General features: G+C 41.3%; 2 protein-coding genes across 2 annotated transcripts in view; both read left to right on the top strand.

The window, feature by feature from the left end:
- Positions 1 to 26,081, top strand: part of LOC311060303 (zinc finger RNA-binding protein-like) — a gene marked incomplete at its 3' end in the record, with an annotated part of 91,409 nt that overhangs the window by 62,070 nt on the left and 3,258 nt on the right. The gene's annotated exons all lie outside the window — the stretch shown is intronic.
- Positions 13,228 to 23,136, top strand: LOC311059593 (1-phosphatidylinositol 3-phosphate 5-kinase-like; the record flags this gene model as incomplete). The annotated part of the gene is made up of 15 exons (XM_084077597.1): positions 13,228 to 13,411; positions 14,899 to 15,053; positions 16,470 to 16,481; positions 16,877 to 16,883; positions 17,106 to 17,215; positions 17,441 to 17,612; positions 17,957 to 18,167; positions 20,193 to 20,219; positions 20,464 to 20,562; positions 20,655 to 20,811; positions 21,171 to 21,328; positions 21,524 to 21,635; positions 21,739 to 21,877; positions 22,488 to 22,652; positions 22,976 to 23,136. 15 exons carry the CDS (start codon positions 13,228 to 13,230, stop codon positions 23,134 to 23,136), a joined length of 1,869 nt encoding a protein of 622 aa, XP_083933723.1.

Here is a 26,081-nt window from a genome sequence, read left to right on the forward strand (position 1 = left end):
ACAAAGATCTAGATGTAGCTCTGCTATTTTTGGAAAATGTTTAAAAACATTTTTCTACATGGAAACGATTATCTCTAATAATTGCGATCAGGCGATGTAATAATTGATGACAGCGCCGGCCGCTACCTTGGGTTTCCTGCCTCTCTTCCTGCCCCATTGGCTTGCAGTTACTGCACATAGCCAAATGCAATAATAATATTATTTAGGCATTCAGGATGGAAAATAATAATGTTGTCCTTTTGAGGAGAAGTAGAATCTAGAAGTCACAATTGAAGTTGAACATGAGGGAGAGGGTCCCTCTACAGCAGGGGTCTTCAACAGCGAGTGCGGGACCCCTAGGGGGTCCTCAAAGTTACTACAGGGGGTCCCCCAAATCTTTGTGTGATAAGATTTTTTTTTTACATTAACCACTTGAATCCTAGTAGGCCTATCCCTTTTCTGGGGAGAACTTTAGCCAAAAATAGCAGATCTACAAGCTTGTAGATCGGCTATTTTTGGAGTTATAGGTGTGCAGAGGGAAAAAAGAGCAGCAAAAGTTTATCTGAAACACAATTTTATACAATATAGAGGGGGCCCCTGCTTCATCTCTCTCTCAACTAGGGGGTCCTTGGCCTGAAAACGTTGAAGATCCCTGCTCTACAGGGAATTACTTGATATCTGGCTGCACCGACAGACACAAGAATCACAGCTGCCATTAATTAGTACTGTGTTGATTGCCTAGTGGTCAAATTGGGGTCAACGAGCCATCGTTAACTTGCTCTGAAGTTAGGCTGTAGTTCAGTGCATCACTCTCACTCTCTCTCTCTCTTTCTCTCTCTCTACGTGTCTGTGTGTGTGAGAGGAGGGGGAGTTTAGCAGAAGCTCGCAATGCCCTGAGACAGAGAGAGAATACTTCTCCATACGGCGGTGTTTTACCGAGATTTTTCATGTTTTCTGCACTATGCCTTGTAATCCGTGTGTGTGTGCGAGAGAGAGTGACGTGTTATAATAGCTGTGAACCAGGTGTGCAGACATTGTCTTTTTTAATAACACGGACAATATTAAATCCTGTGGGTTCATTATAATCACCATGCCGTTTGAAAGGGGCGAGTGTGGTTTGTTCAGCCAAAAGCCCTCACTTGCATTTCAAATTGTATTATATGATCTGCTGGTAAACATGTGGTAGTGGTGTGCATGTCGATTAATCTGAGTGGCATCGATAAGTTTAAGAAAAAAATAAAAAAAAATAAAAAGTCTCTCTCTGTCTCTCTCTCTCGGTATCTATGTATCTTGTGTGTATTTATGTTATGTTTTGTGATTTTATATGTTTATGAATGGCAGTACGGCCACCCTACTCACTATGCCTTGTACATGTATGTTTAAAATAAAAGCATGAATGTATTAATCTGTCTATTATTTTTAATAGCTTAGTATTGAATGCAAAATAACATGGTATGTTTATAAATTATGAAACACAATGTTATACATAATTATACAATATATGTCATAGCCCCCCCCATCCTACAAGGTAAGGGGTCCCTGCTCCATCTCCCCATCAGTTTGGGGGTCCCTGGCCTGAGTGAAAGTTACAGGTATGGTGTGATATGAAATGTGAGTTTACCATAATCAATAAGCTTGTAGATCAGTTAGAACAGTTGGGGTAGATCGGATGCTGCGTTTTGGCCATTTCTTTTAAAAAAAACTCTGAATCTGAATGATGCACGCATTTCACATGACCTCCGATTTGTTAGTAGTGGGAGATTGGGAGATTGGAGAGATGGGAAAACAATGGGAGATTGTTATTCTTTCATTGTATAACCTATGGTTCAAGCATAAGCGGCCTGATACAGCACCACCATCATGCCGATTGGAAGCGTCTTCCTTGGCCAACTGGGAATGTGCACTACGCATGGAAAGTTTAACGCTGATCAGTCCAGCGGTTTGCAAGATTAGCTGCAGAGACGAAAACTTTCTCGATCAGTAAGCATGCATAACATCTCACCTGGAGACGCTTCATCAGGAATAACAGTTTCTCTGGCTGCATCGTCCAAAGGCAGCATTTCATGAGTGTTGTTTCTCCAATCCTCTGAAATGCCTGGTTCGTCAGCAGAAAACCCCTCTGCGCTGGCTGGGAATGCAGGAAGATTTTGTTCACAATGTTGCTTCCCTACAGTGGCATTTCCAACCGTTTCTGACTGTGCTGTTATATTACCTGGAATTATAAAGTCGTGCTCTGTAGTACTGGCTGGTACTAGGGCTGGTACACCGTTTGGAGAGGAACATCCATTGTTTGCTGGGACATCTATTATAACAGTGTTTGATACAGTCATGTCCATGTCTGTGTCCAGGAGCACTGTGTTCCCTGGATCAGCAGCAGATTCGGGAGGGTCTGTTGTCATGCCCACATCAAAGAGGGTGTTGAGGCTTTTGATGATGAGCATCTGTGGAAAGAACATGTCAAATACAAAATATGATGGCAGGAAAGAAATGTCTTCTTTTGTCAACGCTGTGTGCCTATCACATATCCAAACATCCTTCATGGGAGGCAGATTAGGCCATGTTCAATTCACATGACCGTTTCAGCCTGTACTGTATGATTAAACACAAGGATGATTTAAATGATTTCCTTGTATCAAGGTTACTGTGTTTAACATTCTTGGAATCATTTACAAGCTCATTTACACATATGGCTCTCTATAAGTAATTCCTTATTATAATATACCACAATGATGGTCAAAAATCATAATGGTGTAATTTTACCACTTTAACCCTATAATACATGGGCTATCTGAAAATAGCTTATCTACTACAAGTAATGAGAAACATCATGGAGCTTGATGATCTGCTATTTTAGAACAAATCTTGAAAAAAAATGAAACATATGGAATATTTTTAATACATTTTAACAACCCTGGCACAAATTATTTGCAAATGGGAATCCGCAGCCATATAGACGGGGCCGAAAATGGAAAATTCTGTAACCATGTAGGCATTTTTGAGTAAAAGTTGGCATCCAGCATTTTTTCAAAGTTCAATGTGTCCCCAATAAGAATCCACCGGATGCCAGTGAAATAAGGGTCCCAGTTTTTTTTATTCCTCCGCCAAAGAAGATATGGTTTCACCACCACTTGTTTGTCTGAGCGTCTGTTTGTAAGCAGGATTACGGAAAAACTACTGCGCCAACTTTTATGAAACTTGGTGGAAGGGTGTAGCATGGGCTGATGATGAACCAAATGAACTTGCCATGCCCCTCGGCCATAAGGGGGCGGGGAAATGGGCGTGGTCAATCGCAAAAAGACACCCAACTCAAAAATGGCTTCACATAACGCCACAAAACTTTGTAGCAGGGATGGTCATCGCCTAAGAAAGAACGGATGCACTTTACACATCCACTGGCTAAAAGAGGGCACGGCAACCTAACAGAGCCCAGCACAGCCCACCAGAGCCCATTATAGCCCATTATAGCCCATTATAGCCCACCAGAGCCCAGCAGTCCGGCACATTCCAGCACACAAAGTCCAGCCCACTGGGAGAATAGCCTAGGGTATGGGGGTAGTTAAATGACTGTAATAGGCTATACAGGGTCCAGCTGGAATAGGCTAGACTAGAATGTTCTAGGCCTTACTAGACTCTAATAGGCTCTATTAGGCTGTACTAGGCTCTTGTCAGCCATGTAGCCCCTTTGCACTTGAGATTAACCACTGTGTCCACGGGCAATAGTTTTACAAGGATTTGTGTCCACCGGCAATAGTTTTATATGAAAGTTTCTAGGCTATAGTATAGTACTGCCCCGTACAACCTAACAGAGCCCAGCACAGCCCACCAGAGCCCATTATAGCCCACCAGAGCACAGCAGTCCGGCACATTCCAGCACACAAAGTCCAGCCCACTGGGAGAATAGCCTAGGGTATGGGGGTAGTTAAATGACTGTAATAGGCTATACAGGGCTGGGTCCAGCTGGAATAGACTAGACTAGAATGTTCTAGGTCTTAATAGACTCTAATAGGCTCTATTAGGCTGTACTAGGCTCTTGTCAGCCCTTTAGCCCCTTTGCACTTGAGATTAACCACTGTGTCCACGGGCAATAGTTTTACATGGGTTTGTGTCCACCGGCAATAGTTTTACATGAACATTTCTAGGCTATTAGAGTCTAGTAAGGCCTAGAACATTCTATTCTAGCCTATTCCAGCTGGACCCAGCACTGTATAACCTATTACAGTCATTTAACTACGCCCATACCCTAAGCTATTCTCCCAGTGTGCTGGAATGTGCCGGACTGCTGGGCTCTGGTGGGCTATAATGGGCTCTGGTGGGCTGTGCTGGGCTCTGTTAGGTTGTACGGGGCAGTACTATACTATAGCCTTGTGACAATTGCACATTATTATTATAAGTATTCCACTCGACCTGTGCATGTTATTATATTTGTAAATATACTGTATGTAACATGTTTGAAGCCATGAGAAAATATGAACTGGTCCTATTCACATGAACTGTAACGGGTCTGATTGGGGGGATAATTGAATCATTGATGCCACCCGAGGTTACTAATACAGGGTGTGGTACACAACAGGGGGGGTGAACGAACCAAACCGTTTGTGCACGGAGGAGGAAAGCAGAGACCTTGAAGCGCCAGTTTACACCGTTTTGATTCTAAGTTTAAACGTGACGTTAGACTGCAGCTAAGGTTCAAAGGACTTTCGAGACAGCGGAGTGGAACCTGCCGTTTCTGACGGGCCGTGGGATCCGAGCACCGTTGTGGTGTGTCGCCGGTCGGGATTCGAGCCGACAGAGCCGGTGAGATCAACCCGAGCGTTCTGCTCGTTTATGGAATACAAACTAGAGGGGTACCCCGTCATTTAGTTATTATTTGGGCCGCATCGGGCGGAGAAGACTTTTCTTTTCATTTGGATTATAAGGAACTGTTGCGTCGCGGCAGCGCGTCAGAAGAGGACGGTCGCGGGACTGTTTATTTATTTATTTAAACAGCGTGCGTGCATGACAGACTCTTAGACGCCGTGTGTATTTGTTTATTGTTTTGATAGCATTGTGACCCGCTGGGCTACAAGGGACAGTGGGATTTGTTTGGGAGGGAGGGGCAGTTAAAGTGATTATTGTTTGTTTTTGATTCATTTGTTTGTTTGCTTGTTTATTTTATTTACCAGAGAGAATAACAGGGACAGAAGTCATTTTGAAAGTGGTCATATTTCATTTAAATACCGTTTGACCTGTCAATTATACCTGGCTATTATATAAAAAATCTTATCAGTTAAAACACCCACCGATCTCGTTGTTTTTCCTTTTTTTGGTAGTAATTATCCTTTCATGTAAAAAGGCCGATTGTTACAGCCTAAACATTTTCATGTAAAACTATTGCCGGTGGACACAAACCCTTGTAAAACTATTGCCCGTGGACACAGTGGTTAATCTCAAGTGCAAAGGGGCTACAGGGCTGACAAGTGCCTTGTACAGCCTAATAGAGCCTATTAGAGTCTAGTAAGGCCATTAAGTAAGTGGACATTAAAACATAGACTTAGATTTGAGAGCTAAACTTTTAGGACTAAAAGAGAAAAACAAATTGTAATATCCTGGCTTTTACCAAATTCTTGCATAATTTATGCTAATAAGGAAAGGTAGCATGATTGCACCATGGTAATAGATGGATTTCTGGACATCATAAACATGGACTTAAACTCTTAGATTACCTTTATAAGTTAATTAAAAGCTAAAGTATAGCCTTTTCCCAGTTTTTGGCAATTAAGTTGCTCATTATGCAAATATCTCGATATTTATGCCTAAACCGAGACTTTTACAGCTTGGCATCCGGCAGAAATTGATTCAGCGCCTAAAAATCATAGAAACAACTCACTTAGTACTTTTACTCAAAAATGCCTACCACATTGTTTTCCAGGGGGAATTTTCCATTTTCGGCCCTGTCTAATATACTGTACATATCAATTTGGGGGTCCTTGACATTAAATAGTTTCATGTCCTTAACATGAAATGTGGGGGTCCTTGATATGATAAAAATAAACACTAACCAGCTTTCTCTCTTTGTGCTTCATGGTGGCCATATGAAAGTCCTGATCCACTACTAGTTTCTGCAGTTTAACAATGTCCATCTCCAGCTGTCTGACCTTCGTCCTCTGGGCAGCCAATTCAACAGCTAAGGCCATATTGTTGGCCCGCAGGGAGTTGTCTGGTCAAAAAAAGAATTTAAGTATCAATACTGCAATGTAGAAATACCATTATTACAAGTAAAGGTACCAGCATTCAAAATGTACTTGACTAAAAGTACAAGCGTATGGCAGCAAAATTCACTTAAGTACTCATTATGCACAATGTCAAATTTCACAAGTTCCCAAAAGATCCTTTGAAAATAGCAGATCTAGAAGCTCACATCTGAGATGTGGTAGAGTAGAAATAAAAGTATTGAAAATTGGAAATACTCCAGTCAAGTAAAAGTACTTCAAAATTGTACAAGTACAGCACTTAAGTAAATGTACTTAGTTACTTTCCACCACTGAGGAGTATTACATTCTCTGGACAAACGAAAGCGATAGCTTGTATTTTTATGCAATCAAATGTGCACTTACTGAGATTCTCCATTTTCGCTGCCGCTGCGACTTCACTCGACTGGGAAGACATCTTTTTCAGAAGCACAAGTACAGTCAAACATTTGAGCTAAAAGGATAACACACAGAAAAAGTCTTGTTACCACGATGACATTAACGTTAACATATAATCACGTAAATCTTTTTCTTGATTGATAACTACAGTCAAACATTTGAGCTAAAAGGATAACACACAGAAAAAGTCTTGTTACCACGATGACATTAACGTTAACATATAATCACGTAAAGACTATTGAAAAAGACAGTTTGTTAGTAATGTTACCGTTGTTGTTTACAGTGAGCTGTGTTCCGTCAGCAACGATAAGAGCTAGCTAACGATAAGACTTCCGGTGGACGATCTCTTCAGAATAAGAGTACTCTCTAGAGCAAAAAGGAGCCATTGAAAAACGGTTAATTTGCACATTAAAACTATAAATTAAGCATTTAAACGACATATTATGTTTCTATACAACACATATTATGTTTCTGTGTAACAAAAAGGGATTTAAAACATTAATACTTCATATAAATGGATAAATGCTGTTCAAAGGAATGCATAGCCTATACAAATTGGACACTGGACAGGAGACGGCTCCGCGAGGTAACACTTTGGACATACGCACGCGTTCAGGGAGACCTCCTCTACAATACCTCTGCCATTTTTTAACATTTTTGAAAAATCTTGAAATTCTTTTGAACTTTTTCATTTGCAACACAAATCTTCTCTTCTGTGGGTCCCTGGCACAATATATTTTCAAATATAATACAAATAATAATACGATACAATAATATAATACAAATATATATCAATTTGGGGGTCCTTGACATGAAAAAGTTTGAGAACCACTGCTCTAGTTTAAGCCATTTAAAAGACATACATCATAAATGTATTTTTTCAATAAATGTGTGTCTTTAAAAAAAACCTGGCAATTAGAAGTGTTCTAGTATGCGCCATTTAAAAGACACTCATCATAAATGTATTTTTAAAATAGATTTGTGTCTTTTAAAAAACATTACAATTGCCTGATCTTATTTCCAAACCACAGACTCACTGCGCCCCCCAGTGGTCGGAGGACGCAATTGCACAGCTGCAGGGCTTTCTGGCATGCGTGGGAGAGTTAACTCTAAAATAAAATCTAGGTCGAGTAATCATATTATGTAACTTTTATTTTGAAATCTTGCTGCCAGCCTCAGGAAGTCCTTGCTACTAGCTACTTATTGTTACTGTTGTGGAAGATTGTGTGTGTTTACATGCCTGATCTGCAGTGGTGGAAAGTAGATTTACTTAAGTACTGTACTAAAGTAAAAATGTTGAGGTATTTGTACTTTACTTGAGTAAAGTACAAATTACTCAGCCCTATCTATAGTTTGGCCATTTGACAATAGCAGATCTACAAGCTCACAATTGCTTGTAGATCAGCTATTTTCAAAAGATTTTTATACATTTGAAAACTTGAGACGGGCCATTCTGCATAATGAGTACTTTCGGTATTGCAGTGTTTGGTCAAACAAAACAAAAATATATATATTTGTATATATATATATATATATATATATATATATATATATATATATATATATATATATATATATATATATATATATATATATATATGGTCTTAAGTAATGTAAGGCTATACATGATTAGAACATTTCATCATTCGCACAGGATAATTAATAAAATAATAAATAATAATTTATTATTATTATTATCCGCACATTTCCCCGGATGTCAAGCCTCCACATGAATTTAGAGCGGAAAACGTCCCTCTCACTTCCTCTTACTGTGTGTGAGGGACGTGTGCAGTCACGTCAGCGAGCAGAGCGATAGCATTTAGCATTAGCATAGAGATAGCGAGTAGTTGGGGGGGTGAACGACGATTTCAGAGAGACAGTTTGATGAGATGGTCCACAACCATACGATATGAAAACATATCCACACGGAGCTGTTGCTCCGGCACCCGTCTGTCGAAGAATTTGGAGACTGGAAAAAGATAAAAGAGAGGTTGGGCTATCTCCGGCGACGCTACCTTGAGTGCCTAAAACAAAATAAGAAGACTGAAGCTTCACCAACCAAAAGTCCTTTCTACGACCAACTGGATGCTGTTCTTGGTAAGATTGCATCGCTTATTCCACCTGTATGAATGTGAATTGACAGAAACCTTGATTATTGAAGAGAACGTTAGCTAATTGTGCTCTTAAAAGTAGCCACAGTGGCTGGCTAACGTTAGCTTCACGCTAGCTGCACTAGTGGCCAGCTGTTTAACGTGAGGATAACAATGTACACAAACGTGTTGTGGTATTTGGGCACTTGTAGCTTACTAAGGTTTTTAATCGTTTTCAGGTAGCCGACCAATGAACAATCTGGGAGACCTGCGGACGGATAGAGGGAGTTCAGACGAGGAATCTGTCGATGTGTGTCGTAAGTACATTTACAGTGATTCTCAAAATGTGGTCCGGTGTTTCAGTTTGTAACGAGACCGGATCAAGTCGAGACCGCGTCTACTGTTGTCCTAGTAACAGCAGATGTTGTCCCACCGACTCCCACGGCGAAAGAACGCGTAGCTGTCCTCGTCAATGCCGTTTTTTTTTTCATATCATATCACAATACCAAAACATACCGATCTGATTCTTGTTTGGATGAAGAAACGTCAGGCAAACGAACACTGACGTTGCGTTGTGGACGGCTCGCCGTTGGTTTTGTTGTTGTTGTTGTTGAGGAAAAGGAAGACAACCACTTCCTGTGTCAGTCTCTCTAACAATAGATTTACACGTTTTTATAAATGCAACTATTTGCCATTGGAGTCGGAGTCAACATGTGTAAGGTACAATCACTATTCAGCCCATTCAAAGCGTGCAAATAAACGCATCAATGAATTAATAAATATATAAATAAATGTTCGTCCCTACTGGGATTCGAACTCTTCCCAATGTCAGCATAAATACACCAGACAGGCGCTTACTCCGGTGCGCCATTCTTTTCACAATAAAAAGGTACCATAAACAACACATAGAGCATAGAGTATACAACCAGTCATTTAAAAAAACAAAACAGACATGGTCACTAGATACATCAGATCAACTTGAGACCTCAGTCACCACACTGATTTTTTTGTACTGGTCTCCAACACGGCTGTTTACTACAGATTTGTTTCTAAAATATCTCACCATGATCATCTATTATTCATTATGTTATAGGCTACTTAGAAATAGTAAATGTGACGCACGATAGGTTAGATAAACTGTTTATAACATGACCAATTATAGAGAAAATATGGCCAAAAGTGTCTGAAACCCCACATTACAGTGACGTGATTATTGACCAGTCAATTTTAAATGTCCTACAAATTATTGAAGCTAATGTTTATGTAATCTAATCACCTGGAAATAGTATGTTGTAAGATACAGTTGCAGTCGCTGCACAGAAAATGGCAGTTCAAGGCATGTCCATTTAGAGCTCTGGTCTCCATTAGGAGCGGTGCTCCTCCCATTGACTGAAAATTCCACTACCGTGCGAGGTCTCCAACTGTAGTAAAACGAAAGAAAACGATTTCGCTACTCATCGAAACAAAGGCTGTTTTGTATTGCTGAAAAACTATTCTCCACGGTGGGTTACATCTCAGCACACCACCTTCTCTGTATAATGCACTTTTTGGGCAGAAAATAAAACATGTCCACCAGACGGAATTATTTAAATTACTCACCTGCGCCCTCTACAGATCTGGTCAATATAAATAACCATTAATCATTAGGCCTAGCATTGATCATAAACGAACAGTTTATCTAACATATCATGCGTCACATTTACTATTTCTAAGTAGCCTATAACATAATGAATAATAGATGATCATGGTGAGATATTTTAGAAACAAATCTGTAGTAAACAGCCGTGTTGGAGACCAGTACAATAAAATCAGTTTGGTGACTGAGGTCTCAAGTTGATCTGATCTATCTAGTGACCATGTCTGTTTTGTTTTATAACGACTGGTTGTATACTCTATGACTTGTTTATGGTACCTCTTCGTTGTGAAAAGAATGGCGCACCGGAGTAAGCGCCTGTCTGGTGTATTTATGCTGACATTGGGAAGAGTTCGAATCCCAGGAGGGAATGAACATATATTTATTATTTCATTGATGCGTTTATTTGCACGCTTTGAATGGGCTGAATAGTGATTGTACCTTACACATGTTGACTCCGACTCCAATGGCAAATAGTTGCATTTATAAAAACGTATAAATGTATTGTTAGAGAGACTGACACAGGAAGTGGTTGTCTTCCTTTTCCTCAACAACAACAACAACAAAACCAACGGCGAGCCGTCCACAACGCAACGTGAATGTCTGTCTGGCGTTTCTTCATCCAAACAAGAATCAGATCGGTATGTTTTGACATTGTGATATGAAAACAAAAAACAACAGGCATTGACGAGGACAGCTACGTGTTCTTTCACCGTGGACAACATCTGCTGTTACTAGGACAACAGTAGACTCGGTCTCACTTTAATCTGGTCTCGTCTTAATCTTTGTCACCGGCCAAAAGCCCGTTCTATGATGAACTGGATGCTGTTCTTGGTAAGATTGCATGTCGCTTCTTCCACTTCTATGAATTTGAATTGACAGAAACCTTGATTATTGAAGATAACGTTAGCTAATTGTGCAGTAATTGTAAAGTAGTCATCAACAGTGATGTTGCTAGGTTTTCAATGTAATGGGTCCTGGGATGCAAGGGTGGTCTTTTAGATGGGTCCCAGGGACATTTTATGGGTCCCCAATTACACGTCCCCCCCCCTATCGTTTTCTTTGATCTCCAATCTCCATATCTTCTATGCGTGTGTGACTGTGTACATTATATCCTGATGCAGTGGATCTCAACCTTTTCAGGCAGCGACCCCCCAAAATAATCATATTTTAACTGGGGACCCCCCACCCTGAGGAATTAGGAGTTGAGGCACTTAATTTAGTTTGATTCAGTTCCACAGATACATATTGTGAAAATAGCAGATCTAGATCAGTGCGACCCGTTCCTGCTTTTCAAGACCGATACCGATATATATACATATATTAAAAAATCATAAATATATTTTTTCAAATGTATATGATTCTGTAGTATTAGCACACCTTATGGTAAGAAATACTAGTAGTGGGCAACAGGTGGATTTAACATACCTTTGACCAATAGAATACATTTAATCATAGAACCTTTTAATCATTATTATTATTTTATTTTGTATTATTTATGAATGTAGAATTTATTTTTACTATTTATTGTGTAGACTGAAAACACTGGCTTACAGTGGAAGTATTGGCAAATAAAGAAATAGGAATTCAAGAAATAATGAAGACAAATACTGACAATGCCTATGAACATTGGCTTGCAGTTATTGCACATAGTCAACATGCAATAATACTATTAGGCTTGTCATTGAGAAAGGAAAATAAAGTTGTCTTTTTGAGGAGAAGTGGAACCTTATAAGTCACTTTAAGTTTAGCATGAGGGAGAGGGTCTACCCTCTTCAGGGAATTAATTGTTATGATATCTCTAAGCTACAGAAAACATCCAGTTGCCTATTAAACATACACAAGACACAGACGATAGACAACCGGTTACTTACAGCTGCCATTAATTAGTGCTTTTGTTTGCCTTTGTGGTCAAATCAGGGTCAAATGCATAGGATCAACGAGCCATCGTTAACCTGCTAATGTTACACAGCTGATTGGCAACATGCATTAATCCACCACATACATCACTCTGATCTCCAAGCAAGTGGGAGAACACTCTAAAATCGGGGGTTTTACTTTGGCTGGTCAATTTAAGATGACAACAGCAACAGAGATTAGTAGTAGACCTGTATGTATGATGATCAGTTATTATTCCAGACAGTGGTCTATCCAAGACGTTTTAACACGTTTAAGAGCAGGTCCTCATGCCGTCTCTCTCTCTCTCTGTGTGTGAGTAGCGTAGACTAACAGCGAGGGGCTGTGCTGCTGCTTCTGCCACACAACGCCGTTTAACCGAGTTATACTTCTCCAGTACAACGGTGTCTAACCGGAGAGTTATACTTCTCCACCAACGGTGCCTAACCGAGAGAGTCCATATAGATCACAGCTGACAAATATTATATATTATCGGAGCTAATCGGAGCTGCGTCCCATGGACGCACTAGAGTTGTCATGAATGCGTCCTTTCGCAATATGGTGCGTCAGCGACGCAGGACGCAGGCCTACGAGCATCTCTGCATCAAGGTATGTATGGCTGGCTAACGTTAGCTTCACGCTAGCTTCAAACTTTAATATACCACGACCCCATATTATGGGCGACCCCCCCCCCCCCCCCCCCCGATCTAATTTTAACTCCGCGAGGGTACAGATGGAACCAAATGTTCCAAACATTCTGTGTCGTGGATCCAGTGATCAGAGTAAAGGAGAAGCGGTCCATTTAACATTCTGATGCTTTAAAAAAAACAAATCTTAAGATGAAGCAGCAGGGAAGCGAGGCTGTGCACTTAGTATTTCAGCTTTCGGGTCAACCATAAAAGTAGACATGCTCAAGGCATTTTTTTACTTGAATACGTGAGCTCCTCAAAAGCCAACTAGTCGTCTAATATGTTGTTGACTCCCCACCAGGACTAGCAGTGACATGGCTGCAGATGACAAGTCCTCCTCTTCGTCCTCTACGGAGTGGAGCGTAGAGCCGCCTGTCCTGTCTCCCGCCAGTCCCTCACACCTGACGCATTTCAAGCCGTTAACGCCAGAGCAGGATGAGCCACCACTGCGCTCAGCATACAGCTCCTTTGTCAACCTGTTCCGCTTCAACAACAAAGGTCAGCGATACACGCACACAGAAGCATCAGTGAAGAGCTGGTGATGTGAACTTAAGCCACATCCATTTTATCCAGTAGTTCTTGCCTGCTGCTGGAAGTTAAAAGGAAATAATAATTTTTTGATTGATTGATGTACTTTATTTAGTAAGACATGAGAACAGTACATGACAGTACATAACAGTACATGGAAGTACAAATTCGCAATACAAGGTCTACTAAACTGGATAGCTCAGTTAAGCACGTAGCTTGTTTAAGATGAGATCCCCACGCACACAAATCATGATGACATATAAGAGACAGACAGACAGATATACACACTACTATACAGAATGTCATACAATCAGTTTACAGGTTACTGGTATGAAGGGTGAAAAATATGTACAAAAAAAGAAAGAGAGAGGGGGGGGGGGGGGGGGGGGTTAGGTTAGGACATGGGGTAGGTTAGGACTTGGACAGGGGGCATTTTTGAATTGCAGCCTCCTGAAGGTGTATCTTTAGGGCATTTTTGAAAGTGAGTAGGGTTTTACACTCCTTTACTCTTTTTGGTAGGGCATTCCACATTTTAGATGAATAGCATGAGAAAGAGTTCATTCCCTTTGTTGTGCCAAATCTGGGTTGAACATGGTTTGTGGAGCTGCCTCTGGTGTTATGATCATGGACTTGATTAACATTTTGGAAGTATTTTCAATGGCTTGTCAAAAGCTTGCCAAATCAAATTTCTGTTTTAAGTGAAAGGTCAACATTGTAATTGTTAATTTTGTCATTAGTGAAGTAGGCCTAAGAAGCTTGAATAATATGCCATTTTGTAAATGTATCTAAATCTGCTGCAGGAGAAAGGGAAAAGATGCATAAAAGCCTGCTTTCCTCAATTGCATCTAAGTGATTTGTAGGAAAAAGGAGACTTGGAATCTTACCAAAGTCATGTCAGTTTATCTTACCAAAGTCATGTCAGTTTATAAGACTGCAGTTGCACTGTTGGAAAAGGCTCCATGAGCCGGCCTGCCTGCCACGTGACTCGTCATGTGTGTGGATTCCTGTGCTGCCTGCTACTGTAGGAACACCCCCCTCAGTGTTCAGAGGTTTTGAACACTGTGCTATATTGTCTTTCAGAAATTCCTTCTTGTGATGTGATCCTTCTTCTACAATGACCCGAGGGACTAACCTTGTTGATGTAACAGCTGAAGGAAGTGGAAATTGATCAGTATTGATCAATGTCAGTGATGCTGACACTTTTGTTTTCTAGTGGTGTTCTTCTCTACTTCCATATGAGTTCACCTTCTTTTATCTATATGATCCTGTCCTGGTGAAATAGTCGAAACAACAAACAATTATGTTTTTCCCTAATTTAGGCTCAAGTGAAGGAGAATAAGGACCTCCCCAGACCATATCATCATGGTCTGGGGAGGAGTGTTATCAATAGATAATCTACTCTTCTCTCTGCTACTCTTTCTGTTTCTATCTCTCTCATTCTGTCCTTGTGTCTGTAGAAGAGGGACGTCCTCCGTCGGCAGGCTCAGAAAAGCCGGATTCTGGGTCTTCGTCCCCACAAAGAGACAGGAGTAGCTGGTCCTCCAGCCCCACCCCCTCTGTTCACAGCTCTGGCTCATACCGCAAACAACACCCTGAGCTTCTCCCACGCACCGTAACACACACACACTCAACTTCAACAACCTCAACTTTATTGTCCCATCACAATTTTACAGGTATAGAGTGGGTGAAATACAGTACTTTTTCGTACAAGCTCCCATCACAAACACACAGACACATACAAACAAGGGTTTTTTCAAAGAAAACCTCTAAGGAAAAACAAGGATCTAGTGTAATTGGGAGAAAAAAATCTGGGTTCATAGTTCCATAAAATGAATTAATTGGAAAGAGTCATGCTTTTTAATAGGATCTAGGTATCTTTCAAGGAATTATCACTGTTATAACAGTTAAAGGGATAGTTCGCCCCCAAAATACTTTTTTCCTATCGATTAGTCACCCCATTGAATTCATGGATATTTTTTAGTTTTTGTCGCATTCCAAAGCCAATAATTTCATGACCAGCAGCGGTTAAGGTCGGAGACACAAAGAGTCTCCTTTGTGTCTCCTACCTCATGGGTCCCAACCCCACTTATAGGAGCGGCTACACCGCTCAAAAAGTACGTACAGTAATTGAAACTGATATATCATGAAACAGTCACTGGCATTTGATCACTAGCATTGTGTTGGAGTGCTCACACACAGACAGACAGACAGACAGACAGACAGACCAGATCAATGTGTTTTTTACTTCATTATAACTAGTTGGCCTGGTCATTTTGATCTAAACCTTCACCAACTTGTTTGCAGGGCCCTCCAAAAGGCCAATATGGGTTCTTTCCACATTTGATGATGCAATACCCCTAACTGTAAACTTTGGCCTTTTATTGAAGTCTCTCTCTTGCAGTGAATAAACCAATCAGTGATAACATAGTGTCTTGGTAGACAGAAGCCAGACAGCTGTAGCTGGAGTAGAAGGTTAGCTGCCCTATTAAAGGTTGTCATGTGAATGCCTCCCATTATTTGGACTGGATCATACATTTGATGTTACCAACCATAGGATTGCATCCACTGAGGTAGGAAACGACAGCCCTATTCCAAAACACTATATCATAATATAATTCTATATTACTCAAAGTTTGCTATGAGCATTCTATATCTGTTGCACATTTTAATGCTAAAACAGAAATTCATTTTGACACCATCTACAGTAAATGACTGAACTTCTAGTGTTCCATGAGCTTTTTTAATCTGTGCTATCTGTAATTTGAAAGATGTCCCTCTTTTCAAATGGCTCATTTTGGAATCAAACTAAATAATGTGTCTAGAATGTCTCGTTTGTTACACCAAGTGATCCGCTCTAATATTCTTTGGTTATGGCTTTTCATAGACAGCAGTAAGTATCTTATGCTTCTCTGAAGTCTGACATTTATGGAGGTTTGAAAAACATGTTTCACCTTTGAAAAAGACAGAACATGAATGGAAACACCATGGCAGACTGTAACATCCATTCTCATGTCTTTTCTGATTACAGTGGATTGGCCAGGTGAGGCTCTTCTGTGCTGTGTGGTTTGCTAATTATACTTTTGTCCAGGCATTAACTACTTGGTCTCACAGAATAGCCTAATACCAACACTTACAGTAAGTGTCTGTGCATGTGAGTTTGTTTTGCAATGTGTGTGTGTGTGGTAATTTACTTAATTATTGGCATTTGCAATGGAGTGCTTTCTACTGGTCGCCCAGATGTTCAAAGTGGTAATAATAACTGGAAAGATGTTTGTGATTAATCATTTGCGAGCTAACCCTTTAATTCTACACAAATGACAACGTTTTTTGTTGTTTCTTGCCTAATCAATTTGGTCACATTCAAAACTAATTAGAATGTAGTTGTTGCATTGTCAAATTCTCACAGTTCTAGCTCTGTTTTGTTATAACGGTCAGTCCTATGGTAAGCTTTGATGAACGCAAGCTTTAGAGAACATTTTTTATTTTTTCTGTTAATTATTTACATTGTTTTTTTTATTTAACTGGGATAATTGACAATGTGGCAACATTGATTTTTAGATAAAGAAATCATGCACTGTCTTTTTTAGTTATCTTGTGTGTGTGTGTGTGTGTGTGTGTGTGTGTGTGTGTGTGTGTGTGCGTGTGCGTGGCTGTGTTTTCTTAGAGGGACGCAGGAAATCTGAAACCCCTCTGGGAAGTCATGACCCTCGCACAGCTGTGCAACTCCGTACGGCTCTGAAGAGGCTAAAGGAAATCATGGAGGGAAAGAGCCAGGTATGAAATCAAACACCCCCGAAGTAAAATCAATCGTGTGTCAGTGTCACACGTTTTGCCAGACCCTTGAAATGTTCTTTACACCACCTGCTTGATCTAAAGCGATATCTGTTATTATAGTCGCACGTTTTTGATGTTTCACACCATTGCATTCAAAGCCTGCGGCTCGTGACTATGAGGTCAGTGCAAAGACACAGTGTTTTGTGGTGATTTGTTGTCCACTAGGACAGCGATCTGAAGCAATACTGGATGCCAGACAGTCAGTGTAAGGAGTGTTACGACTGTAATGAGAAGTTCACTACCTTCCGCCGCCGCCATCATTGCAGACTGTGTGGCCAGATCTTCTGCAGCCGTTGCTGCAACCAGGAAATCCCTGGAAAGTCCATGGGCTACACAGGTGAGTGCTGCTGGAGGGAGATGATACTATTAAAGCTACAATCTGGGACTTTAACCTGAGCACTCTTCCTTTGAGCGGTGCGTGTGTGTTGTTTGTGCATGAGACGACAAAGTATTTTATACAATATCATTTAATATTCTCTGAATGGTGGTGTTTGTAAAGTAATGATGATTAACTTCAATTAAATTTGAATTGAATTTTACTTAAATGGAAAAGGGGCTTGTTAGGAATAATTCAGTTACCAACTAAGAAAACACAAAGGTCTTTCTTTCTATATTCCATACTGCCCCTCCCTTCTCCCTCTCCCTCTCCCTCTCTCTCTCTTTCTCTGTGCGTGCATGTAGGAGACTTGCGGGCATGTACCTACTGTCGTAAAATAGCGCTAAGCTACGCCCATTCTGCTGACTCGGGTTGTTCCATTGGCGAGGACCTGAGCGCTCTGTCGGACTCTCCCTGTTCTGTGTGTGTGTTGGAGCCCAGCGAGCCACGGACCCCTGTGGGAGGACGCAAGGCCAGCAGGAACATCTTCCTAGAGGAAGACCTGGCCTGGCAGAGGTGAACACAAGCTTACACATTTAGGACTAAATGGAGTTTTGGAATCCTGTTGGGCCACTGTTAAATCCAGTGGAATTTAAAAACAGTTAATTGAAACTTCAAAGTTTTTAAAAAGATTTCATACAATTGTCTCTGTACTCCTGGGTTTCGATCCGCTGTGGATCTTCTTCAGGTCATATGAACATGCACTCCTGTTGACTTCCTAGGCAGCAGATTGTAACAGGAAACACTTGTGAATGTGTTTCTTGTTCAAATCTTCTGCCGAACCAATCAAACAAAGTTATGGTAAACTGAACCGGAACAGGAAACGGGTATGCCTCCTTCTAGAACCTTGGGGCTACAGTTGTGCACAGAGCCTATTGGCCATGTTTGCCAGTAGGAAGCCAGCAGGGGAGGGCGATCTCTCGCACTAGTGACTCCTACAGGTTGGGGGGCCTGCAAGTGGAACTGGGAGGGATATTGTGTTGCTCTGCACACATTACACCTACCCCATACTGTCGGGTAAAAACATGTGTGACCTCATCAGAGGAGACGTGGTTGTCTATACCCTACCAAAGAGCAACAGTAGTAAGGCTGGGTGATATGGACAATATCAAATATCACAATATGTTTGACCAAATAGATATTGGTATGGTAATATGACAAAATTGTAGGGATGACTGTTAGTGCTTTCACAAATATTTACACAATGAGGTTTTTGATAAACAATCATTAGTACTGCCTATATAATAACTAAGTGTGTAAAGACAAATAATAGAACTGCTAGAACAGTCAGTTAGGTTCACAAAAGTACGTCACTTTACTTTGAATGCAGCCTTTAAAACACTTACCAAATTACGATATCCAAAAACCCAGACAAGATCTAATCTCATAATCACAATATCAATATAATGTCTCTATATTCCCCCAGCCCTAAAGTAACAGGGGCTATACACATGGGGGGGAATTGGCAATGGCTAAAGTCGGGGGGGGGGGGGGGGCTCTGGTGAGTATAGTATCAGAGATACATGGCATGCTGCATGTTTCCTCCTGTGTGAATCCATGCCTGCCTCCACTCTTTTGCTGTACATCGGAATTGGAATATTTGCCTGTCCTGAATCCACCCTGCATGACAAACCATATTATTTACTTTACATTAGATTTGAGCTTATGGATGCACCATATTTGATTATTATACAATTGGACTTCTTATTAGCATGCATGGTTTATATTCATACACAGTATGTCATGTTAGAATTCTAATTTAGATACACAAACCATTTTTTTGTTTTTCTACCCATTTATTTTGCCTTCCTTGATTGTTATTCTACTTTATTTCCCCCTCTCTGATTTATGGTATACTTGTTGAAATGTCTGCTATGCTTCCTTGCCGTTGTGTGCTGCTTTTTTTGTTTGCTGTGCATTGTCAAGATTCACTGGGATCAGTCATCAATGGCATGTTGAGATTATAAAATCCAGTTCAATCCCTTTGACAGTTTCCAATCCGTTGCCTAAATGGGATGATCTAAACATTAAAAAGCCTTGAATTTATAAGAATATATAAGGTTCTAGCAAGTGATTCCGACATTATTTGGTTCAGAGGAGCCATTGCAACTGAAAGAAGTCAAACCCTCAAGGATATATGGAGAGAAGGAGCCATTTTAGACATATCCACTTAATCACTCACCGTAGAGATTAATACTGATAAGGCCTTGGTATGTGCCGACAACATTGTTTATCAAGAGGCCTCGTTGAAGCTTCTCTCTCATGTAGTTTCTCTTCAGTTTCTTTCCAGCCATTTATGGGGTTAGGTTTTAATCACATTTACCATGCATAAAAGGGAGATCAACTGTAAAAGAATGTTAATTAAAGTTTCTGTCTGAGGTCTCATTTAACAGTGCTTGTATTTTGTGCTCCAGTGCTTGTGTTTGTGAATGTAAAATAGCATTCATGTCTCTTTGACTGACTCAATCAATGTGCACCTTCTACTTGTGTATCTTTTGACCTGTCTCAAAGAAAATCTTTTCCCCCTCTCTCCTGGCATAGAAAAACTCCTATTGGGATGAGAAAGAAGTGAGTCTTGCTTCCTGTTTTCTTTTTTTCTTCAATGTTTCACATCTGTTTCGCCTTTAGCTTCCTGTAAATGGAGTCTGATTCATTTTACCTCTACTTACATTTGTCTTTAGTACACATCTTATTGACGTACACACTGTACCTTTAAATACAGCTGGTGTTGCATAACGAATCAAGGGGAGTGAAATGATCACAGTTGCTAAAGGTTAAGTTGTGTGTGTGTGTGTGTGTGTGTGTGCGGTAGCAGCAGCAGCTTGATTCATCAGGAGTCACAGAACAGTGGCCTCAGCTCCAGATTGTCAACACTACAAGAAGACGTAGGCAAATCACCTGCTAGGAAGAGGTCAGTTGCTTCTCTGAGTGGTAGATTCCACCTTGATTCAGCATTCTTTGGGTTCAGCGGTCAGACTGCCTCCTGCGTGATTTCCCCTGCAGATCTGCCAGTGTGACCAATCTGTCCCTAGACCGGTCTGGCTCCTCCAGGGTGCCCTCCTATGACAGTTCAGTTAGCCCGCAGACCAGTCGCGCCATGTCCAGCACCAAGACGGGCACCAAGCAGGACCACAGCGAGGAGGAGAGAAAGATCCTTCTGGTGATCAATCTCTGTTCTATGTTCATTTTACCAAGGAGAAAAACAAAGGAAATCTGACAAAGATGCTTACATGTATAAATTGAAAGATTTAGTAGAAATCTAATCGAGTTAAAGTCCTTTATTTGGAATATGATTATGCATTATATTACCACGCATGTAAGTGCCCTCACTTGTCAAAAATATAACACGACTGACATTTTACCATTTTAAACCTGGCGTCCCTACTCTGGGCATGTCATAATAGGAGACCATTCAGCAAAAATGGGCAAACATTTGGAAAAAATTGCAGATCTACAAATTTGGTAGTAGAAAAAGTATATAGGGTTTTAAGTGGTTAATTATTGATGTATGACCATCAGGACTCATCCCAGCTGAAGGAACTGTGGAAGAAGATCTGCAACAACAACACAGGGATGGAGTTCCAGGACCACCGCTACTGGCTGAGGACCTACCCAAACTGTATTGTGGGAAAGGAGCTGGTCAACTGGCTGCTGAGGAGTGGCACCATCTCCACGAGGTACATCTTCTGGAACCTGTTTCCATGGACGTTAGGTTAAGAAAGCTATAAGAGATGAAACTGGCCACTCCCGAGTCTGATGTTCTGTAAGAGCAAAATGGCCGCCATGTGAATATGGTAAATGAAAATGCTCCACTTCCCGAGAGAAATTAAACTTATCTTGTCTTGTCCATCCTGTTCCCCTCTGTGTTGCAGGGCCCAGGCTATAGCCATAGGCCAGGCATTGGTAGATGGGCGCTGGCTGGACTGTGTCACTCACAATGACCAGCTGTTCAGGGATGAGTACGCTCTCTACCGCCCACTCCAGGTAGTCAATGGAAAACATTGGGAGTGGTGAAAGAAAACAAATCAATATTTTTTTAGGCAGCTTACAAACCACATTGCCTCTAATTTATTTTCCTGATCCTCAGAGCACAGAGTTCTCAGAGACGCCATCTCCAGACAGCGTCAATTCCGTGGAGGGGCACTCGGAACCATCCTGGTTCAAAGACATCAAGTTTGATGATAGCGACCCGGAGCAACTCGCAGATGACAACGATTACACCTCTAGTGTGTATCACAGGTGGCATCTTTTTAACCGAATACCTTTGATATCGATATTATGATTGATGTTAATTGACTGTGTGAGTAGTATACTAGAAGTAGACTTGGTCTTTAGGACTGGAGTTAACCCATTAAGACCGGGGACGCATCTGCGTCTCATTTTAAGGTTTCTTTGGGCTATTCAAAAATAGCAGATATACAAGCTCATAGCACGGCACCGAGTGCCGCGCTACGAGCTTATAGATCTGCTATTTTTGAAAAATCGTTGTTTATATATATATTTTTTTTTAATATATTTTTTTTAAAACTGTTAGGATTTAGATTTTTTTAAAGAATCGCCTCAGGTCTTAATGGGTTGGGAACACTGTTGTAAGGTATACCGTTAATATGTAACCTGATTAGGGCTTCACCCAGTCTTAGACTAGCTGTCTTTAATTTGGTTGTACAGGGTAAAATCCCAGTAGCCTCCTGATGATTTCTCATCTGCTATGTCTCTCTCTCCCCCTTCTCTCCCTCTTTCTTTCTCTCTCTTGTGTCTTTCTCTCTCTCTCTCTTTCTTTCTCTTGTGTCTTTCTTTCTTTCTTTCTTTCTTTCTGTGTGTGTTTCCTTTGCCCAGACTCAGCCAGCCCCAGCAAGAGGACATCGGTCAGCAGTTTCCAGTCTGCTGTGGACAGCGACTCGGCAGCCTCCATCAACCTGAACATGGAACAAGATAATGTTAACTTCCACATCAAGAAGCAGTCCAAGTATCCCCATGTACCTCTGCCTGCCGAGCAGAGAGGTAAGTAGACGCACACATTATTCTCGCATAATCGCATTGAGAGGAAACTCTCATCTGCTTGACAAACAAGCTGTTTTTATACTTGCTGAGGTGAAACTACAGTATATTTATATTAGTTCATTCATCTCTGCATCTTTTTCTCTTGTCGCTATACATATATCAGCTGAGTTTTTGGTGTCTGAGGACGGAGGACAGAGCATTTCCATCAGTGATGCGTTCATCAAGGGTTAGGAATTCCCCACTTCCTCTTTTGTTTTTATCAAAGTAATATTGAATGTTAGAAGACTTTACGGTGACCAGGCTAACGCTGGCTCTTTCCACAGAATCTCTGTTTAACCGTCGTGTGGAGGTGAAGGCCAAAGAGATGCTGTTCACTCCTCTGGGTTGGCATCACAGTTCTCTGGACCAGCTCCGAGAGGAGAACGGGGAGAAGGCCATGGAGCGACTGCTGTTAGTAGAGACATTGGTCCCATGTTTAACATAGGGCTTATCTTCTTCGATTACTGTTTTGATTAATTGAATGATCAAGAAGTGCGTTTCTGTTGGGATATTCTTTTTTTTAAATATATATATATATATATGAACGTGAAAAAATGCGACTAGATTTTCTTTGATAATTGACTAGCCTGGTTAAGCACTTAAACCTTATTTTATACTTGATTATTTGAATAATTTCACATTTCGGTCTGTACACAGTCAAATATCTGTATATCGCAACACTCCAGAATGCAGTCACTAAATGTTTGTTGGTATCATTCCAATGAATTTCTCATGAGAGTAGCTTGATGGACTGGAAAGTCTTAAGAACTTTCTGTATACGTATGAATGCTATTGATGATTTATTTTAATTTTTTTAAGCATCTTCCCATCTCCGTCTGTCTCCCCACCTGCAGTTCGGCCAACCACAGCCAGATGATGGCGCTACTGCAGCAGCTGCTCTACAGCGAGTCTTTGTCCCTGTCATGGCGAGACATCATCGTCCCTGTGGTCCGACAGGTGGTGCAGACCGTACGGCCCGATGTCCGTAGCTGCGACGATGACATGGACATCCGACAGCTGGTCCACATCAAGAAGGTAAAATGCCATTCCTGTTATTACTGGTGAGACTGGATTCAGATGTCACATGGCAAGAGATTTGCTGGCTGCTATGCTCACGCACCTTTATATCTTATCTCAGGTACCATGTGTAAATATGTAGACAATTTGTTTTTAGTTTCTTTGTTCTTTCTTGTTTTGATCTCCTTTGCCCCCTTGCCCCCCCCTCTTCTTCCCTTTTTTTCTTCTATGGAAATAACGATACGATGGGAACTATGCACGAAAACTGATTTCACCCACTTCTTTACTTCTGTAAACCTGTGATGTGACAATAAAGCTGATTCTGGGACCCAGGAGATGGCGCCATTGGAGGAGATGACCTACCACGCCGGCAATGGACCACACTGAACCGTCTACGAACTGGGGTCGGTCGCTTTAAAACATCAATGAAGACGTGGGGCTTGGCGGACAGTGCGGCATGCGAGTGCGGTGACCTTGAGCAGACCGCCGACCATATAATCACCATCTGCCCCTTATGTAGACCACCCTCGGAAGCCAGCCTCTTTGACCTAGGACCAGAGATGCGGGCATGGCTACACGACACTGAGTTGGACCTCTGACGTTACACGAAAGAAGAAGAAGAAGGGAAAAAAGGAGGGGGCCAAGTATAGACCCCTGGGGGGTTTAAGTGGTGAACGTGGATGCTTGTGTTTGAATATACTGTAACAAGACCATTAGTTTTATATGATACGAGTTCGAGACTTGATTTGTTATCTTATAAATAACTAATACAGCTTAAATCTCCACTTTCTTTTCCCCTCAGATTCCTGGAGGGAAGAAGTTTGACTCATCCGTGGTGAATGGTTTTGTTTGCACTAAGAACATCGCCCACAAGAAGGTACAGCAGGCCAACCACCCATTTCCCCTGAAACAGAAATGTCTTAATTAAACGCTATATATTTTGTTGTACGATACATTCCGAAAATATCTGATCTACACGCTCACAACACAACTTGTTGTGAGCTTGCAGAGTGCAGCATGTGTATGTAAATGTACTCTGTAAATGTGTTGGAGATCTGCAATCTTCCATAAAATGTTGACAAATCTTCTCTTTGAAAATATTTAAAAATTGGGTCTGCACAGCATTTAGGGATCGTTGACATGAAAACCACTGAGTTACACAAACGATAGCCTCGATCTCCAGACTTTTATTGTTTAGTTTTGCTAAAAAATAAAAGCCTGGAGGAACGCGTCGGTGTACCCGGTATAGACCAATTATTTGTTTACAAACATTGGGACTGGACGTACAGGTGACTGTTTCATGTAATCAATTCCCAACAGATCCCCAAACCTGCTGTTTTGGGGTGAGCTTGTTTCAGTTCATTCAACCTCCTCTGTGTGTAGGCTAGTGGGGTGCGCCCTGGCGACACATATATACTTCATCGCGTAACGGTATTGCGCAACGAGAACAGCTGACATACAAGCTCACAACCGCGTCACGGATGAGACCGCTGTGAGCTTGGAGATCTGCTATTCTCGGCCGTTAGGCTCTGCGCGCGACACCTTCGCGGGACGGAGCATAAATTAGTCTTGACGGGCTGCAGCTGCGCGAGCCAAGCAGGTTCTGATGCCATGATCATAGAGCGCTCCCTCCGTTCCTATGACAGCCACTGGAGGTGGAGTTTTGAGGACAACTGCTTTGAATTGTTATTATTATTTACACACAACAGAAACCAAGGATTATATATTTCAAGAGCGAGAGATCACAGTAAAAATCCTAAGCATTCTTCCTCCACACTGGGAGAAAAACATCATCTGATAGTTTGATAGGATGCATTTTTACACGTGAGACTGTGACCACTTTTACATTGCATCTTATGAGCGGTGGGGTTCTTTTGCTGCCGACCTGCGTGCGCATACTGTTTCGTATCAGTGTGACGTCGTCTGTTAAGGCGTCTATAGGAAGTGTTTCATTTCCCCAACCAACCAGAGTGCAGTGGGCGTCGCTCGTAATGTTGTGTTAACGGGGCGGGGGTTGACGGACAGATCGGTGAACCAATGGGATGCAGCCGCATCACTCTGCGGCTCTATACACCCGCCCCTCTATACACGAAATCAGGAGCGTTGGTGCAGCCTACACAAACGACATACACAAACATACGTGCTTCATCAGGTTCATTTCTAAAAGGAAGTGATCTTACATTCATTTATAATGGGCTGTAGTATTGACTAACCTGCCCCCATCACACAGCTCAGCAAATCATAATATTACTTTACAAGTCAATGTCACACAAGCACAGATAAATACAAAAAGTTTATACAATTAGTAGGCTACATAGTATAATACACAAACATAAATGGGATATAAAAATGTTTTTAAACGGTTATCAATGA

The sequence above is a fragment of the Gymnoscopelus microlampas genome (assembly GCF_963454915.1).
Source record: "Gymnoscopelus microlampas genome assembly, chromosome: 14".
Classification (NCBI taxonomy): domain Eukaryota; kingdom Metazoa; phylum Chordata; class Actinopteri; order Myctophiformes; family Myctophidae; genus Gymnoscopelus; species Gymnoscopelus microlampas.